This window comes from Mus caroli, unplaced genomic scaffold (genome assembly GCF_978045245.1).
Source record: "Mus caroli unplaced genomic scaffold, Mus_caroli_1 scaffold_11, whole genome shotgun sequence".
NCBI classification, from domain to species: domain Eukaryota; kingdom Metazoa; phylum Chordata; class Mammalia; order Rodentia; family Muridae; genus Mus; species Mus caroli.
The window spans coordinates 54,416,640-54,436,735 of NW_028227266.1; the positions used below are offsets into that span (position 1 = coordinate 54,416,640).

Consider the following 20,096-nt stretch of genomic DNA (forward strand, 5'->3'; position numbering starts at 1 on the left):
GCTGTTCTGACAGTGAGCTATAACCCCAGCTTGATGGTAAATTTCCTCATTTTTAATATGGTTGTATAAGAAAAGTATCTTAGCTTTATAAAAACACACAATTGAAGGATTAAATGGTGAATAGGTACTGTGATTCTAACTTATTAAAAAATAAAAGTAAAGAATCGGTGATAAAGCAATAGGAGAAAAAACACTTAATAATTGTCTTAGGGTTCTACTGCTGTGAACAGACACCATGACCAAGGCAACTCTTATAAGGACACCATTTAATTGGGCTGGCTCACAGGTTTAGAGGTTCAGTCCATTATCATCCAGGCAGGAGCATGGCAGCATCCAGGTAGATATGGTGCAGGAGGAGCTGAGTTCTACATCGACATCTGAAGGCCGCTAGCAGAATACTGGCCTCCACGTAGCTAGGATGAGGGCCTTAAAGCCCACACCCACAGTGACACACCTACTCCAACAAGGGCACACCTTCTAATAGTGCCACTCCCTGGGCCGAGCATATACAAAACACAGTAATTTGGGGTAGACAAAAGAGGACTTTTTGTAATTTTTCCTCTAGGTTTAAAGTTATATTTTATAATTAAAATTCAAATTCCACGGGACCTGAAGCCTTCCTCTGGCCTTTGCAGGCACTGCATGTACATGATGCACAGACAGTCAGGCACATACACACACGTGTAATTAAAATAAACCAGAATCTTAAAGAAAGGAAAATAATTCCAAAGTAAAAATTTGCAAAGAGAACATGAAAAACTATATCTCTTATAAGAACCTTGAAAGGGGTGCTTTGACGGTGGGCTTTGAAAGGAACTGGCAGGACAGAGAACAACATTATTCTGGAAAGGTGACCTGTGCTGGGCCTGACGAAAGCTATTTCTGCTCTGGCTTGTAGCTGCTTTCAGGAGTCTGCTGTTTGAGAGTCACAGGAATGAAGCTTTTCCAGAGCCTGTGTGAATGGGGCTGGTGATATTAACATTACCATGTCTAAGGTGCTTGAGGGCTGCTGCCTACTGAGAAGGGGGCTACGTTCGTGTTATCAAACACCAGTGTGGGCACATTATACACTTTTTGCTTAAGTTTTGGGAAAACCCTGCCAAACGCATGAACATTGACTCTCAGTCAGGTAAGGCAGGAGTTCTTTGGTTCAGTTTAGAGCTGGTCCCCTTCCCAAGCTCCAGCCCTAGGGCATGCTTGGGTTTGCCCATTCTGTGCTGGGCATATGTTCTTCCTTTTGCCCCATTTGATGCTTAGCTTATCAATCCTACGACTCAGTCAAGACTGAGGGCAAAATCCACCGCCTCTGAATCTTGGGTTTCACTGACAATTAGACAACTGGGCTTTGTCTTACGGTGAACTGACTATTTTCTAACCAAAGTAAAATAGAGCCAACCGAAGAGAGGATGCTGAGCAAGTGTATCAGAGCTCTTCCAAGAAAGAACAGTGTTAGAACAGACTACATGGGGGTGATGGTAATAGCTAGTTAGCCTTTCCTTCCCTGACAAGCAACTCAGATCAGCTGATGTGTCTCAATGTTGGGCCTCAGTTCCCTCATCTGTGAAATGGAACAGATGTGAAGAAAATGGCTGGAGTTCTGCCCCAGGGCTAAATGTCTGGAACCTATCATCAGTAGGTCTAGGCTGGGACATGGTCTCCTGATGTCTCACTGCTGAGAACCTCAAGTGATTTTTATCTGCCTACTAGAGAGCTGGGGGCAGGAGAGTCTTGGGATCCACATTCCTCTCTCCCGTCTGCTTCCTAGGGTGCCAGGTGCCAGGGAGCCACTCCGCACACCTCTGGTGGCTCTCACGAACCCTAATGACTGACAGTGCTTGGAAATCAGCCATACTCTCTGCAGCTGCAAGTGAGGGCATTTGGAGACTCAGAGGAGCTGTGAGCCTTACTTTTGCACTGGTGTCCCCAAGGCAAACTGAAGCCCAGTACTGATATCACAGTCTGAAGGCCAAGGGTCACATCCTCTACCTCACTGAAGACCCTGGGGCAGCAGCTCCATCTAAGAGCCCACCCCCTCAGCATGACCCTTGGCCTCGTCACCGGCCTCTCAGCTGGGACTTCCTTATTCCTCATTTCTGCCCCTGCCTAGGCCCTGGTTCCTCGACACCAGGACACAGTGAGGATGAAAGACCACATTTGACAAAGTGACTCTCACAAGCTGACTGACCTTTCTAAGCCTCCATTTTCTTCTCTGTGGGGTAGGATGAGGGAGGCCTCACAGACTATGTGATATGCTGAGCTCCAGGCCTAATGCGTGAGAGCTCCGTGGGCCATCCTGTTACTGCTGAACTTCTGGCTCACCTGGTCTCGTTAATTAGATCCCTGCGTTCAGTCTGTAGGCTTCTGGCTTACTCCTCAACATAGTTGCTCTATCCTCGTGCATTCTGCTGTCTCGCAATAAGCATCATTTCTATTGTTTGTGTCCCCAGACAGGAAGACTTCATTTATTTCACCAGGTATACTGGAATGGTTCTTGCTTTCATGCTGGAGCGGGCCAGAGGGTACCCAGAACATAGAACATGGGCCTTGGGCCACCTAGGATACCATAGGCATCACCCCTGGGAACAGTGGACCACCTGGGTCAGCCATAGGCAGCATTCCCATCCGAGGATCAAACAGCCTATCAGGAGTACCCTGCTGGCTACAGCCTACTGGCATTTGAGGGATGCTCAGGACAGAGGCTCCCCTCTCTCCCTCCAGGAGATGCATTATCAAGGCAGCACAAACACTAAAAGGGATAAAATGAGTGTCGTTACCAAATTAAATTAGGGCAGGAGTTTTCAGAGCCTCCTTCTCGCTAGTTCCCCCAACCCCCAAGGTTCCAAGCTCTTGCCTCAGACTTCCCCTCTAGCCTGGCATCAGCTTCACCAGTGAGGGCAGCCTCCATGACAGTGTCCCCTCCTCAAGCCTCTGAGTTCCTCCACACTCATATAAGTCGACGTCAGTCCTGCCTGCACTCTGTCTATCCAGTCCATCTCTTGGCTTTCCTGAGGAGGTGACAACTGAAGAGAAGTAGGTATCTGGGCCAAGGTTGAGGCTAGGGAGGGGCAAGAAGAACTTCCCAAGCAGAGGAGAGAGGCTGGAAAAAAAGGGACCTGAAATACAAGAGAGTGAGGCAACATGACAAAAATCAAAGTCCAGTGGGTAGCAAGTATTTAAGAGTCGGCTGAGTTCGGCCACGCAGGATCTGCAGGATGTGTAATGACAATGGCCAGCGACCTGAGAACAACATCCATCACACAGAAAAGTAGTAACCAGAAGGTGGCTAGATCGGCATCTGAAGGCATCGCTCTGCTACATGGAGAGCAGCTGGCAGTGAGCACGGAGAGCTTCGCTGATGCACAGACACAGCTGCACGGAGCCCTGATGCTCAGAGCTGAGCCTGTCCAGGCTCTGATGCTCCAAAGTAGCTGTCCTGAAATTCCAAATAACATGCTATTGTTGTTGGGCATGGTAATGCATACTTTTAATCCCACATTTGGGAGTCAGAGGCAGGTGGATCTCTATGAGTTCAAAACCAATCTGGTCTACAGATCAAGTTCCAGAAAAGCCAGGGTTAATATAGAGAGAAACCCTGTCTTGAATATATCTTCGTATACATGTTTTTAGATGATAATTAATTAATCATATATAGGGGTGTATGTTATGTGAGAGTGCAATCACATGCCATAGAACAACTGTGGAAGTCAGAGGGTGTTTTATGATAGAAGGTTCTCTCATTCTACCACTGGGTCCTGGGGATTAAACTCAAGTTATCTGGTTTAGTGGCACGCATCTTTATCAGCTGAACCATCTTGCTAATCTTTGTGTGATTCAAGAGCAATCTCGTATGACAGTGACACATACTTCGTGTGGTAGCCTCTCACTGCTTCCCTTGGGCTGCTCCTCTGCTCCTCTCTCTCTACTCCTGCAGAAGGCAGGTCCCTTCTGCCTGCAGCAGGAATCCAGCTGCAGGTTTCTAAAGAAGTCAGGGTTAGGACCATGCCCAATAGCATCTTAGGGTGAGGCATGGCGGCTGTCCCTGGCTCAGACTGACAACAAATGACATATTCGGCAGACATACTTCTGTCCCATGTACCTAGTACATCCTAGCTTGTTTGCAACACCCTTGGGGATTGCCTGTCTATCACGGGCTGAGGAGATGCCTGGCTCAACTTCCCTGTCCCCAGCAGAACACAGGCCAATCTGGTACCTGGCAGAAAAACCCAGAACTTAATAGATTTTTGGCACTTGTTCCACAAATATTCATGCAACTGTAAATAGTAAGTAAAAACCCCATAGGTAAAATAAACCCCAAATGTCTACCATTGGCAATGTCTCTGTTGCTTACCTGGTTTAAAGGCACAGACAAACTGAGTTTAAAACCCAAGTCCCACCAGGTGGCCAGCTGTGGTAACCAAGGCTGTAACAACTGATTTTGCAATTTATTTTCAGTCCTTAGACCTATGACCTGTTGAATTCTTCAAACACATATATTCAAATACTATGTCAAACACTCTGTCCTGGCCTGGGTGGGGTTCTTCCTCATACTGTGGCCTGGGGCACAGCTGCCTAGACATCAAGGCAAATTATGTTCTGAGGCAGCAGAAACAGTGATTAAAGAGCTGTGATTTTTTTTCAGGCACAGATTCCCCTCCCTAAGGACTGGGTTTGGTGTGGGCAATGGCTGGGGAGGGAGGGAAGCTTGCTAACACACAGTTCCATCTTCTGAGGCTTCTTGCACATCTCTATCCAGTCCTATCTTCCCTCTGTCTCCTCTACACTCCACAGCTTCCCTCGGCCTTCCTGGTAGCGCCATCCAGGCCTCTAACCGTCCTTGCAACTCTCCCCTTCCCCCACCTCCTCTTCATTTACCGCCTTCTCATCGGAACACTGTCTTCTGGTTCCACTCGATAAGGAGAGATCTTTCTGGAACTTGCCTGTAATTCCGCTAGGGTAGAAACCAGATCTGCCTCCCCTCCTGGCAGACCTGTCAGCAGCATTCTTTGTGACTCTAAGCTGAGGGGGGGGTTGTCTCATGGTCACTGTAACTTTCTCCAGCATCTATGACAGCCCCAAGGGTCTGCTGTGATGGTGATGATGCTGAAGTACCATCTACTCTTAGCCAACGAGATACCAGGGAAGATCTCCCAAGAGGCTGATGAACAGGACTTTGGAGAAGACAGCTTGAGTTTTCCCTTTCTTTCTTTGATGTGGCTACATCTGGAGGTGTAGACTCTGGGGGCGGGGGTGAGGGGTGGGGGCTGGACTCACCCAGCAGATTGAAGAGAAGAGATTCCTGGAGAGGTCAGCAGGGAGCCCAGCTTGGGCTTTTCCTGTCAGTTAAAACAAGGCTCCTGGTAACAAAGGACTCTGATCTGCTTTCTGATTTCAAGATTTCATCCCATTTTACAGATGGAGATGTTGAGTTGGCCAATCTGTAACAATAAAAGTAGCTTCAGCAGAGGGCCTGTGGGGTTAAGGTGACTTACACCACGTGGTTACGAGTGACTGGTGTTCTTCTGAAGGATCAGAGTTCGATTCCCAGCACGTACATTAGGCAGCTCCAAAGGATCTGATGCCCTCCTCTAGCCTCTACAGGCATCTGTACATACCTAGCACACACACATATACACGCAAATAAAAATTAGAAATGAATCTCTTTTTAAAAGATGCTCCCTGGGGATCCATCCCATAATCAGCCTCCAAACGCTGACATCCCATTGCATACACTAGCAAGATTTTGCTGAAAGGACCCTGATATAGCTGTCTTTTGGGAGACTATGCTGGGGCCTAGCAAACACAAAAGTGGATGCTCACAGTCAGCTATTGGAGGGATCACAGGGCCCCCAATGGAGGAGCTGGAGGAAGTACCCAGGGAGCTGGGGGGATCTGCAACCCTATAGGTGGAACAACAATATGAACTAACCAATAACACCCCCCCCCCTCCCAGCTCGTGTCTCTAGCTGCATATGTATCAGAAGATGTCCTGGTCGGCCATCAGTGGAAAGAGAGGCCCATTGGTTGTGCAGACATTATATGCCTCAGTATAGGGGAACGCCAGGGCCAAGAGGTGGGAGTGAGTGGGTGGGGGGAGTGGGTGTGGGAGGGTGTGGGGGACTTTTGGGGTAGCATTGGAAATTTAAATGAAATAAATACCCAATTAAAAAAAATACCAGTGTTAAAAAAAAAGATGCTCATTAGCTCAAGCCCTAGGATTCTAGAGAGAAGGGCTTCCAGCACCAGGCCTGCTGTGTTTCGTCTTGGAGGTTGTTTAGGGAAGTCTGGGTGTGCCTCTCTCTAAGCCCTGGCACATGTAACCCACACTTGGGAGCTCAGCTGTCTGATCAACCCAGTTGGTCCTAAGGTAAGCCTCGGTAAGGGTGGTGATTTGTGAACAGTCTCTGACTCATTCTTTTCCCCAGCCCACCCCGGGCTCAGGACTCCAGAGGCCTCTTCTGCTGAGTGGGCAAACCCTGTCTGGAAAGGGTTCCCCAGGACCTGGTTACCCTACAAAGAGAAATTCCAGAAGCATTCTTGATACGAAACACTTTCCCAGAGACTGGAGGTGACAGATGGGGAGGCTGAGGCTCTGAGTTAGGTCAATCAAGGTCCTTCCACTAGTGAAGGGCAGAGTCTAAACTAAACAAAAGCTGAACCTGAGTCTCCAGACTCCTGTCTCCCTCTGTCTATCACAGTTATGAACTAAAGATGGAATGGGTCAAGGGACCCGTGCCTCATCACACTGAGGTCCCTTAGCTAGTTACCTTCTCAAAACAACTCTCCACTCTCATAGTCCCGGGACCGGGACCACAGTTGAGTCTGCCCCATGCTGTGAGCAACTTGAGGGTAGGACCTAGTCTAGGGCATGAACTGCTAAAGTTGGAATGAATTGGTGGACGTCCTTTTCCCGGGTGAGACCCTAAGAACCTAACCTCTTGGGGCCAGCGAGAGTAACAGCCACAAGATTCCTAACTTGTTAGTTCTAAAGCTAAACGGGGCCAGGACTTGAGCAGGCAGCAGGGTGGCAGGTGGCAGGCGGGGCTGGGGTTGTGCAGGAGGAACGCAGCAGCTCAACTTCCTGTGGGTTAGAGCCCTGCGCCTGCCCTGGGGGAGGTTGCACAAACCTTCCTGTGCAGGCCTCAGGCTGCCTGCCTGCCTGCCTGGCCTGTGCACATCCTTCCTCTCTCCCAGCCTCTGCCTGCCACCTGGGCTGCCTGCCCTGGGCCTCAGCCTGCGTCCTCCTCCATCAGTGGGGCTGGCGAGAGCCTAGGCTGGAAATCGTGGCCCACCCTTCCATCACTGGGCAGGGCTCCTTCCTCATTTCGCTGCTGATTCTAGCCCCAAACAAAACAGGTTGAGCCTTTTTCCTCCTCCCGCAGTTGCCTCTGGCTTGTGGCTGCCTTCTGAGCGTTTCAGACAGCGCCGGCTGGGAGTGGGAGGGAGGGCCTGGGCTAGCAGCGCTGGGACTGGGACGTGCTCCTGGCTCCTGGCCCATGTTCAGCCCTGCTTGAAGCAGGAGTGCTAGCATTTGACACAACAGACGCTGGAGGATGATGGCCCAGCTGCAGTTCCGAGATGCCTTCTGGGTGAGTGGAATCGACTGGGGGCGGTGAGCTTGCTAAACAGGTCCAGCCAGGCAGGAATCACCTTGGAGACTGACAAAGGGGTACAGTTTTCCCATAAAAATTGTTCCTTGGCTTTGGTCTTAATTATCATGGAGGTGGCCTGAGCCACAGTCTCTACTGACATGAAAGGCAAAAGAGGGGCCCTGGCTAAGATAATGAATTTCTCTCACAGACATCACCCCCACAGCCAGAGGGATGGCCTCAGGCTGATTCTCCTCAGGGACATGCTGCCCCAGTGGCAGAGCTCACCAGGACAGCCTAATGGAGGATCTGAGGAGGATACATAGGGAGAAGTCAGCAGCCCAGACACCAGACCAACTTTCATTTGGTTCGGGTCTCATCTTTGTAAGGGCTGGGTCGGTTGCTGTTTCTCTCTGGGCCTCAGTTTCTACATCTGTATAATGGAGATAAGTACAGATATTTGGCAATTGAAGGTGATCCAATGCAGTAAATGGTGATCCTTGCCAGAGTTAAAACTCTCTTTCACCCAGTCTTTGATCTCTGCATACCTCAGGTTCATGAACAAGGCAGCTGGGCTAGGCAACTTCCTGCTTGCTGTTTCAAATTCAGGGCAGGTGTAAAACAAATCTTTTTGCCGGTGAGATGAGGAAACCTAGCCAGGAGGGCAGTAGAGGCCACAGCACTTGCCCAGCTATCCTGTTTTTCCACTTTTCCCTCAGCTTCCCCTAGACTCCTCCACCCCTGACTGTCCCTTGGAGACACAAGGCTGAGACCTTTTGGTTAAAGCTGGGGATGTCTTTCTCCTGAGGATAATTCTGCAACACCACAGGTGACTCTCAGGACCTTTTACTCACCCAGGACCCACTCCTAAGGTCAAAGCCAGGAAGATGAGGGTTAGAAAGCCACCCTTCCTTCCTCTCTGGCCAGCTTTGCTTGGGGTCCATGCTAAAGTATGAGTGGCCTTCCTCCCTTGAAACTGACTTCACAGAGGACAGAGGGTCTTGCCTGGAGAGGGCACCTTGTGCCTGTCTGGGCCTCAGTTTCCCTACTTTTACAGAGAAGAGTGTAGGACCAGTCCAGAGCTGCAGATGAAAGCAGCTGCTTTGGCCATCTCATTCACCAGGGTGCTCATTGCTCAAGGTGACAGCCAGAATCTAATAGCTGCTCTGACTTAGAGCCCTGCAACCCAGGAAGGCCAGAAACCCTGGTCCATTTTATCCCTAGTGTCTCTATCCCAATCCCAAATGTCTGGCCTCAACTTCCCCAGATCAAAGCCAAGAAAAGCAGCAGCCCAGTGTCAGGGGCCAGGCAAAAGGATGACATATAAGACATCAGGGCGTGGTGGCGGCAGTAGGACCCAGCTTCCCCGGGGCTGCTTCCTGGGTAATGTCTCGCCTTCCCCTGTACTGACTACACCTCTGGACTGCTGCTGGCATCCTGGGCTTCTCTTCATAGTGGCGCCCTGGGCCTTGGTTAGGAGAAGCTTCCCAGGGAAGGCAGAGCAGAGACAAGGAGGAAGTGGACAGTGGGAACCATTCACACTGCCTTTGAATCCTGCAGCCTGGCAGTAAATAGTCTTAGGCCTAGAGTGGTGGCAAATGCCTGCAATCTCAGCTTAGGCAGAGAGAAGAGGGCCAAAGTAAGTTGAAATAAAGCAGGCCTTGTCTGCATGGTAAGAGCTTGTCTCAAATGACAGGGAGAGACAGTGGGTGTAGTTAGGGAGAAAGAAAGAAAAGGAAAGGATATCCAGTCTTTTTTTTTTTTAATGAAATTTTATTTATTTTTATTTTATGTATTTGGGTATTTTGCCTGCATGTGTCTGTACACTGTGTGCATGCAATGCCTGTGGAGGCCAGAAGAGGGCGTCGTATCCTCTAGAACTGTAGGTACAGATGGTGGTGAGCCACCACGTTATCGGAGGAATTAAACCCAGGTCCTCTGGAAGAGCAGCTAATGTTCTTAACTGTTAAGCCATCTCTCTAGCCCCAGCATCTAGTGTTTAAATAGTAGAAGGAAACCTCTGAACTGGATGGAACAGATTATTTATCTGACAACTTTGTCTATCCTGAACACAGGTGGGAACCAGCCGGATTTCTAACATCAGTTCATAAGCAGGAGGGAAACAAAGGTGTCCTGGAACTAAAGACGTGGGAGCTCATTCATATGCTTATAGGAGATACCCGAGAGCCTTGTGTGTGACCATGTGTGTGTGTAAGGATTTGTTTAAGTATGGACATGGCATGTGTGCCATGGTGTATGTAGATCAGAGGGTAGCTCCTGGGTTAGGCTCTCTTTTGCCTGTTTTGAGACAGGGTCTCCTGTTTGCTGCTGTGTGCACTTGGCTATCTATCGGCGCTTGAGTTTCCAGGAATCCTCCTGTCTCTCACTCCAGTGTTGTTTCAGGCACTCTGAGATTATAGACATGAGCTGCACCTGATTTTATGTGGGTTCTTGGATTCAGAGTTGAGTCTTTCTACTCACATGCAAAGTGCTTTACCCGCTACCTATCTCCCCAGCCCTACCCCAAGATTTTAACAGGCCGCGCAAAGTTTATTGACCCACAATTTGAACAAGTAGCATAGAGGACTATCCTCCCAGACCAAATGCCACCATCTACGAGTTCAGCAGGGGCCATTTGCCACCGAGATCGTCTCTGCTGGGCTTGCTGCTATTGGCTGTCTCTTTGCCCCACCTGAGTAGCCAGCTGCCCTCCCTCCCAGTTGTCTGCAATTTTGCCCTAATTACACGTGGCCTTGCCTCAGGTTCTAGGGGAAGGGCTACAGCATATTCTCAGGGAAGGACTAGGTGAGAGGTTCCTCCTGTGAAGCTCTGGGGGAGATTAGCATCCTGCTGAGTGAGTACAGACCTCCTATGGGCTGCTTTAAGGTCATCTGTGCTCCTTCCCATTAGCCCCTCACTCATTGCTCAGTAAGTAAACTCAATGGTTCCCCACCATGGTCTTCAGTGGAGTCGTACATCAGTTTATCATTGGGACCATGGGAGGAGAGGGTAGATCTTTATGCCTCCATCTAGGGAAGGAGTTTTAGCAACAAGTGTGTCCACGGGGTCCTGTAGATACAGCCATTCGTAGGGGCCTGTCTGGGGCTATAGATATAAATGTTGATGAACCGGACCTAATAGAGGCATTCTCCCCGGGTAGCAAAGGAGACAAAGAAGTTATAGAAAACAGATATGATAGGCTGGACATGATGGTACCCACCTTTAATCCAGAATTTGAAAGGTGGAGGCAGGAGAATAGTAAGTTTAGGACAGCCTGGGCTACAAAGGAAGCTATAGACTAGCCAGAGATATATAGCAAGGCCCTGTCTCGAGTCCTCTCTCCCAGCAAAAGCAGATGAGATGACTTAGAAGTAGTAGGACATTGAGCACAGGACTACCTGTAGTCCTGTCCCTTGTTAGCCTTGTATTAAAGTCTGTCCATACAGCTACACAGTGTGGATGGCCTGATTCTGGCTGTGCAGAGCATTTCCAAGGCTGGCTGCCATGAGAGTGAGTTTGGGTGGCTGGCCACAGTGGATAGAAAGGAAGAGTTTGTTTCTGTGACGCAGACATTGACAAGGAGCATTGTAGATTTGCTGGTAATTTGTGGCTAGGCCGAAGAGCAGGGCCTGTCAGGTGAGACCAGTCTGAGGCTGAGAATAGCCGGCTTCCCCCACCGAGAGCCTGCTTAGCACTGGGTCACAAGTTATAAGAAAGCCCAGGCCACCACAGCCCCAGATGCCAGTGGCCTCGAATGGCCCATGGTCCATTTGTCTTCCTGACCTCATTTTCCCTTGGTTTCATTTTCTTCTCTCTCTCTCTCTCTCTGTGCATGTGTCTGTGTGAAAATAACATTTTAATTTGTAGGAGGGCACATTCCCCCACTGCATGCCAATGTAGCTCAAAGAACATCTTTCAGAAATCATTTCTCTTCCTTCTACCATGGGGATCCTGGGGATTGAACTCAGGTCACCAGGCTTGGCAGCAGGCACCCTTACCCATTGACCCATCTTACCAGCCCCTACCGGGCTTTCTAGTGGCGTTCTGTGCTAGAAGCTCTAAAATGGACCCTTGAATTTTATTCTCAGACCTACCTAATAAGACTATCCTGCCTTCAATGATAGTTCAGTAGGAGCGCTCAAGGGACTCCCAAATGACTGGGCTAGGCAAAGTATGCTCTTGAAGAGCTGTGGTCAAGTACTACCGTCCCACCCTGGTCTCTGCTGGCTGGGACTTGTACAGCCAATGGCCTTTGCAGAGGAATTTCAGAGTATTGTTTTAAGAGGGAAAATCATTTCTGGGTTAGACTTTCATGAGATCTGTCAGATCTCTTTGGGGATAGTTGGAAGAAAAAAATAGATGTTGGAAGAGGTTGTGGCCCATGTGCTGGCATGGCCTTCACCTCTTGTTTGGGAGTTAAGGGATATGACTGAGCGTCTCCCTCTAGTACACGGTCAGATCTCATCCTTTAAGGCTGGGCCTGCCCCTTCCCTGTGTGTCCCCTTAGCTGCTGGTGCCTCTTCCCCTTCCCAGTCCCGAGACTCTGAGTTTCCCCATTTAGGCTGAGAGAAGAAACCTGAGGGGGCCTTGCACCAGCATGTCCTAAAGCCACTTGCCCTCTCTTGTAGAACCTGTCTACTGTAGTGCCAAGAGAGTTTGCCACTTGCCACGCTGTTGAAAGTCTTCCTTGGGCTGTCAAAGCCACAAATATGTCTTCTATAAGAAAAAAATATATTAATATAAAACCCAAAGAGGAAAGTGGGAAAATGGAGAAAAAAAAGTTAGGGAAGAGTTTCCTTATATTGCACAACATAAATAATAATATCTTGCCATATATGATTAGTTTACATAGGCACATGCATACTATATGCAAATTTTATATTCTCTCTTTTTATGTTTCTACTACTTAAACTTCTATTTTAAGTTGTGGCAAAATACACATATCATAAAATACATCATTTGGATACTTGCCTCTTGGATACATTCAGTTGAATTTGTTCTTGGATATTTGTATAAAACCACTGAGACAAAAACTCAAGACGTTGCATTATGTAACAGGAAGTTGTTCTAATATCATAGCAAAGGGGACTGCAAAGCACTATTTCCAAATCTACTGTGCCATGCAGTTGGCCAAATATGAATCAAGGATAGCACAATCTACTCATTTCAGAGTCTGAAATTTTCTTCATGATGATGTACTTGGGAGGCTGAGGCAGGAGGATTGTGAGTTTGACTTGTATGGACTACATAAGGAGCCTGAGTCCAGTTTGGACTGCACAGTGAGTCCTGTCTCAAAACGATAAAACTGAGAGGACATGAAGCAAAAGTTTCGATCATTGCAGCTAGTCTGAGCATGCAGGAGCCAATGGCAGGCTGTCACACACAGCCCAGGGACTACAGGGACTGGTGGAGCCAGGCTGAACTATACATGGTAAGGCTGACAGTGAAACCTGGGCCTACTGATTGTCAACAAACTACTACTAGCTGGCTGGTGGGTGGTAGCCATGGCACCAAAAGGCTGCATTTCTCTCTAGGGACTGGACCAACAGACAGGGCAGGGATAAATTCTTCAACTGACCCCATATATTTATCATCTTAACTCTCCTTTTCCCCATCTTAACCATTTTTAAGTTGTACAGTTCAGTTGTGTCTGAAAGAAACCTCTGCTTTAAGGTTTAAGTGGATCTGGTTGGTTCCCTGGTGTTGGTATGAACAACAACTTTAAGACCTCGAAAGGTCCTCTGGCTAGAGTAGGGATCTTTTTACTGCTGCAGGAATGATCCAAGTGGCTTGGGAGGGCCTGAGTCTGTGGGCAATGAAACAGAGCCATCTAGCTTTGAGGAAGGACTTGGAGCAATGTGGGACTTCATTACTTAGACTCAAGGGGCCAGGGGCTCCACGTGGGCCGGTGACTAGGAAGCAACAGGGGCTTGTCGAGAGGGCAAGAGCCTAGCAAACACATAAGTGGATGCACACAGTCAGCTATTGGATGGATCACAGGGCCCCCAATGGAGGAGCTAGAGAAAATACCCAAGGAGCTAAAGGGATCTGCAACCCTATAGGTGAGACAACATTATGAACTAACCAGTACCCCGGAGCTCTTGACTCTAGCTGCATATGTATCCAAAGATGGCCTAGTCGGCCATCACTGGAAAGAGAGGCCCATTGGACTTGCAAACTTTATATGCCCCAGTACAGGGGAACGCCAGGGCCAAAAAGTGGGAGTGGGTGGGTGGGTGGGTAGGGGAGTGGGGGAGAGGGTATGGGGGACTTTTGGGATAGCACTAGAAATGTAAATGAGGAAAATACCTAAAAAAAAAAAAAAAGAGATGAACCCGGAGGCTCTGGGTGTCTTAGCCTTGGCTGCTCCCAGCCACCTTCCAGATCTTCCTCCCTGAGATGTGAGAGGGATGGGGATGGATCCTCTGAACAGGTTTGTACGATGTGTGGCAAGTTGGGGATCTGCAGATACCAGCATCAGCTCCTTTTCCCAACAAAAGTCTCTGGAAAGCTACACAAGGTGAATGAAAGAGGTAGGCTGTTGGCAGGGTAAGAGGAAAGAAACTAGTGAGGGATAGGGCCAGGTGGCCTTGAGCATTTCATCATATAAACACGACTGTCATTGAGTTCTGAACCATGTCAGCCTAACAGTCGACGAGTTAAACAAATCAAAATAAAAAAGAGAACATTTGCTTCAAGATCCATGAAGATTTTTCTTAGTCTCGGCTCCTTAAGACACCCCCAGAAGAACATAGCAGCACTTCTTTGTGCTAGCATCTTCATGGCCCAATTATAGCAGGCAAGGAGCTAGCCAGTAGTGTCCTGGCTTCAGGTAGCTCCGAGGCACAAGCAGCTCAAGGCACATCCAAGAACAGCTTGGTTGGATTATAATCTTCGTGGGGTGGTCTGCCCAGTCCCCGACTGGGTTGGCACTGGTTTCTGCGGGTTCGGGAGAGATGGACTTTCCCTGCTTTTTCTTATTCCAATGGAGTAAGGGGTGTATTTAATCTTTGCAATTAAATATAGATCACATATGTCATCTAAAAAAAAAAAAAAGGAGACCGCTTTTAAACAAAACCAAGTAAGTCTGCTTTCAAGGTCAGAAGGTATTTTTAGGTCAAGTTTGTGGTCTGATAGCACTACCCCTTCCACAGGCTGTGCACGAAAGTGGCCAGAGACCAAAATCTTGGCACCACTATGTCCATTCTACTGTCATGGTGTGATAGGAGATTGCAGAGATTTGTGGCTGTGACTGTGCTGCTCTGTCCTTCCTTTCCTTTCCTTTCCTTTCCTTTCCTTTCCTTTCCTTTCCTTTCCTTTCCTTTCCTTTCCTTTCCTTTTTAATTTACAGAGGTCCACCTGCCTCATCTTCACCACCAAGTAGCTGTGATGTCAGTCTATTGTCACTCAAGGATATACTGGCTGCAGGATCCACCCTCTGTAGAAAGTGTGAGATTCTCCATGGCCCCCTTTGCACTTTAGGCTCCAAAAACTCAAACATTTCTCAGGTTCTTCTGGCCTCTGCATAAAGCTAGAGCCCCTGGGGTGGGGTGGGGTGGGGTGGGGTGGGGTGGGGTGAATCTGGGAGCTAGGAGGGCAGAGCAGAGGTGTGGAAAGGGGACCCAGCACAGCTGATGTTGTGCAAAGCCCTGTAGGAAGGGAAGCCCGGACTGGATTGTGAAAGGCTTCTATCCCTATGGGTGGCATATACACTTCCTTCTCCCTTTTCTGACCCTTTCCTGTGGTGGCTGCAGGCTACAGCTGGACTACCCTCCACCTCACACAAGCTGCCTGACATCACAAAGCATTTGAGGGAAGGAACTTGCTGAAAATGGTGAAGTGGGGAAGCCGGAAAGCTAGAAATGCCTTGACGGAGCACCTATACTAGGGCTACCCTGAGTAATGGCTGTGAAGGCCACTCCCTCACGGGCCTTGTTGTTTACCAAGGGAACAGGCTTTCTTGCTGGCTTGCCCGGTTTCACCCTCACTTTCTGGGTGAGCGTGGAGGTAGTAGTTTCCCTGTCTGGGCCCTACTTTGCTTATCTATTTTAGAGGCATGAGTCACCATCACCTAGAAACTGGCTTGGAGGAAGGGGAGGCTCCAGGCAGTGGTCACAGACCATCGCTGGCTCATCCTAGGAGCTGGGCCAGCATGGGTCTCAAGGAAGATTTATAACTGAATATGTGTCTCTCGAACATAAGTCTTTCTAGAATATTTCTTTAACTATGTCCAAAATGACATTCCACCACCAGAGAGTTATCTCTTTGGTTTTAAATCACAAGATGACCCATGTCGTCTCCCTCTATTACACTAATGGTCCCATGACATTGCTATTCTTTTCTTTTAATCTTCAGTCAGGCACAGTGGGGGATAGGGAATGAAGGGGGGTGTGGCACATCACTATAATCCAAGCAGTGAGGAAGCTAAGGTAGGAGAATCATGAGTTCAAGACTAGCCTGGACAATAGAGCAAGATTCTGTCTTTTAAAAAAAAAAAAATGTGTTAGCTGATACATAAGAACCGAGTTGGGGAAATGGTCCATTGGTAAGGCACCTGCTGTGCACGCATGAGATCCTGAGTTCGGATCCCCAGGACCGACGGGAAAGCCAGACAGCATCCATAACCACCATATGGGGAAGCTGCAGACAGCTGGATCCCTGAAGCTCATCGGTCAGCCAGCCTGAGTGAATTGGTTTCAGCTCCAAGTTCAGTGAGAGACCTGTCTCAAAATTAATTAATTAGTTAGTTAGTTAATTAGTAAAAACAGTAAGGTAAAGAACAACAGAGGGAGGCCCCTAAAAGCTGACTTTTGACTTCCACATACAGGAAAATGTGCTCAAATGTACATACACCACACACACACATGAACTGCACATGTTAATGGACTATCTTGAAAAGGTTTGATAACATGTTGTATCCACTTCTTTAAACTCTATCATTTCTTCATTGTGAAGACTTCCAAAATTGTTATTTTCATCTTTTTGCAACAAGTGTGCAAAATTGTTAAGAGTCTGGTGTTCCTAGTTCAACTTCACACAGAGGAAGCAGGGATGATGGAGGAAAAATGGCCTTAGGAACTTGGACCCAGGTGGGGCTTGTCTGCCTCTAGAGTTAGAGAAGCCCTTGGGATTCTGGGATGATGTTTGCTGAGGCCTTGCATGCTGGGCAATGGGTAATGGAGCATATAGGCAGGCCAGTCACCATTAGGTGAGAGCAAGTAGCTGCCCCCGTGTGAGGATGGAGCCCCAGGTGGGACCCAGGGCTTCTCATTCCTGTAGCAATGGGAATGAGAAATGGAACCACGCCAAAGTGAAAGAAAGTGATGGTTTGTGGCAGGTATCGGCTTGCCGTGTTCAAAGGGACCACAAGGAGGCCTGTTTGGCCAGAAGGAAAGACTGAGGCACCAGAGGAGATAAGGTCAGAGCTGGAGCAGGACCAGAGCTCTCAGAACCCCCAGTGTCTGGCTGCAGACCAATTAAGTCAAATTTTCTGGGGGAGGAGTTGGCCTTAAGCCTCTGGAGAATATAGCTCTGGTGATGCGTCCTGGTGTTGATGGGGCTCACTCAGCCTTTATCATTTGCTTGGCTTCCTTGGCTCGCCTGAGAAGCCGGTGAGTTTGAAGGTTTGAGTATGTATGCTGGGTTTTTGTGGTAAGTATATGTAGCATAAAATTTACTATTTTACCAGTGTTAAGCGTGTCAGTCAGTGGTATTTACCACACTCCCTGTTTCTAGAACTGTTTATTGTCTGAACAGAAACTACTCCCCTTGAATGATAGAATTCCTTCCCTTCCTGCTCAAGGTTTGCCTTCCAGGGCTGTGACATAATACCTGAGGAACCAGCTTATGAAGAGAGAAGGTTTCATAGTTTCAAACGGTTACTTGGTCCCACTGCATTAGCTGGTAGTGAAGCAGGGCATCATTGGAGCCAAGCTGCTCGCCTCATGGCAACAGGAAGGAAGGCAGGGATGGTTGTGGGAGAGGGGTGTAGGGAAAGAGGAAGACAGGAGGGAAGAAGGAAGTGGAAAAGAAGGAGAGATAGCAAGAGATGAGGTTGGGGAGGAAACCTGGGCCCCAGTACTTTCCTCAAAAGCAGGTCCCTAATGATGTAACTTCCTTTCTTTACACTTATAAAGGCTCTGCTTCTCTGCCTAGAGCTACAGGCAGGCAGCCAAGCCTTGACTTGTAGGACTTTGGAGGACACTCTCTCCTCACCGCGTTCTGCTTGTGTAAGCATTGGGGTGAGGGTGGGGAAGCGGTCTGGGTATTGAACCTAAGGCTATGCATATACAAAGCAGGGACTCTCACCTGGCCCCAATTAATACCTCTGACTCTGTCCATTTGTTGGTTACAATTGCATTCATTGGTTTGTCGGTTGACAGGTGTCTATATAGCCCAGGCTGCCCTCGTACGCGGCTGTACGCTTTTAGAGTGACGCAGTTGTAGCTGTGTGTGTGACATTCAGCTCTACTGTCTGCCTCTATAAATTTGACCAGTCCAGGTACCCACAGTAGAGCCTCGCACTGTAGTATCTGTCAAGAATTTTCTCTTTGTGTGTGCGCGTTCCATCAACTCATTGGTCTGGGGTTTCAGAAAATGACCGCATCTTGGTAAAGCGGGAGAGTTTTAGTTCTGCAGGCGTTGAGCAGGCAAGCTCACCCACAGTGTATCCTGCAGGGTTTTCATTCCTAAAGCAAAGGGGTCCTGTGCCTCGCTCTGAGTGGTCTGAGCTCGGGCTCACACTCTCATAGGACTTACTGATATAGAACAATGCAGCTATAAGCAAAATACTTTTTTTTTTAAGCAGAAAATGCAACTTTGATCGCTTATTTTGATTTCAGGAAGTGCTGGCCTGGAGAAATTTGAAAGGATGCCAAGTGGCTTCTTTTTAAAAAAAATTTTTTTTCATGGAATTTTGTTTTATTTGACCACTTTACAGAAAAGACAGCAACATTTCTTTATAATTGAGGCAGAGAGTGAGCGAGCATATGCCCAGACTGTGCAGTCATCCATCAGCGGACACTTGGCTGTCTTCCTTTCGGTTGTCATGATTAATGCTGCTTTTCATTCAGGGAGGATCTAAGAAGTGTGGTTTCTGGATCACATGGTAATGCCACGTTTAACTTTTCCATCGCAGTGTTGGGGTCAAACTCGGGGCTTCACACATGTTAGTCAAGTGTTCTACCCTGAACACTATCAGCTCCATTATGACAAACTGGTTTTCATACTGACTGACCCATTTTATATTCCCTCAGCAACAGGGAAGGGATATGAATTTTCTACCTTTTTGCTTAGGATTGTTAACAACAACTCCTCCTCCTTCTCCCCTTCCCCCTCCTCCTCCCCCTCCCCCCCTCCCCCTCCTTGAGTCATGGCAATCCTAGTTGGCATAAGCAGTATTGCACTGTGGTTTGATTTGCATTTCCCTGACGACTAATGGTGTGGAGCTCCTCCTGTGCTTGCTGGCCACTGGGCTATCTTCTTCAGAGACATGTCCATTCAATCCCTTTGCCCGTCTTTGAACCATGTCATTGTCTTCTGGGTGAATTCTCTCTGTAGTCTAGATGCTCACTCTTTAACAGGTATGTGATTTTTCAAATCGTGCATTCTGTTTCGTAAGTTGTCTTTTTACTCCCTCGATGTTGTCCTTTGATGCACAAGCACATTTTACCCATTTTATTCAAGCCCACCCTACCCGGTTTTTTGTTTGTCAGTTAGTTAGTTTGTGTTGTCATGTCACATTCAAGATGACACTGGCAAATTCTGTGTCAGGCTGCTTTCCTCTTCTGTTTTCTTTTTGGATCTTTATAGCTTTAGATCTTACATTTGTGCTGTGACAGATTTTGCATTGATCTTTTTCACATGGTATAAGGTAAGGGTCTGTTTTCATTTCCTTTACATGTGTATATCTAGCTTTCCCAGCAGTATTTGTGAAAAAGACTGTCATTTCCCAACTGAATGTTCTTGGCACCCATGCAAAAATCAGTCAACCAGGGTCTGGAGACATGTTCCATGGTTAAGGGTACTTTCTGCTCCCCAAGAGGACCTGCATCCATGACAGGCATCTTATAACCACCCTTAACTCCAGCTTCAAGGAACCTCACGTCCCCTGCTGTCTTCTGAGGGGACCTGCACGCATGTGACACACACACACACACACACACACGAAAATTTATTCCTGGACTCTTTTTAATGTGTATGGAGTGCCCTTCCTACATGTATGTCTGAGTATCACTTGTGTGCCTATTTCCAGCAGAGGCCAAAGGAAGCCATTGGATCCCCTAGAACTGGAGTTAGGAAATGGTTGTGAGCTACCAGGCTGGGCATCGAGCCGTCTTCTAGAAGAACAGCCAGTGCTCTAGAGGAAAGAATGTATATACACAGACTGAGGTGAAACTTGTGCATGTGTATGTGCGCGCGCGCGCGCGCGTGTGTGCGCGTGCGTGTTACAGCTTGCTGATTAGACTAAGCTGGCTAGTTAGCCAGCTACTGGGATTCACCAGTCTCCAG

General features: G+C 48.1%; 1 protein-coding gene across 1 annotated transcript in view; it reads left to right on the forward strand.

Annotated features, from left to right (window-relative positions):
- Positions 1 to 7,138: 7,138 nt before the first annotated feature.
- The window catches only part of Pstpip1 (proline-serine-threonine phosphatase interacting protein 1), a 39,708-nt gene continuing 26,750 nt past the window's right edge, over positions 7,139 to 20,096 (forward strand). Inside the window, exon 1 of the mRNA XM_021172642.2 lies at positions 7,139 to 7,586. Coding sequence (XP_021028301.1) covers positions 7,551 to 7,586 — 36 coding nt within the window. The 5' untranslated portion in view covers positions 7,139 to 7,550. The remainder of the gene's footprint in view (positions 7,587 to 20,096) is intronic.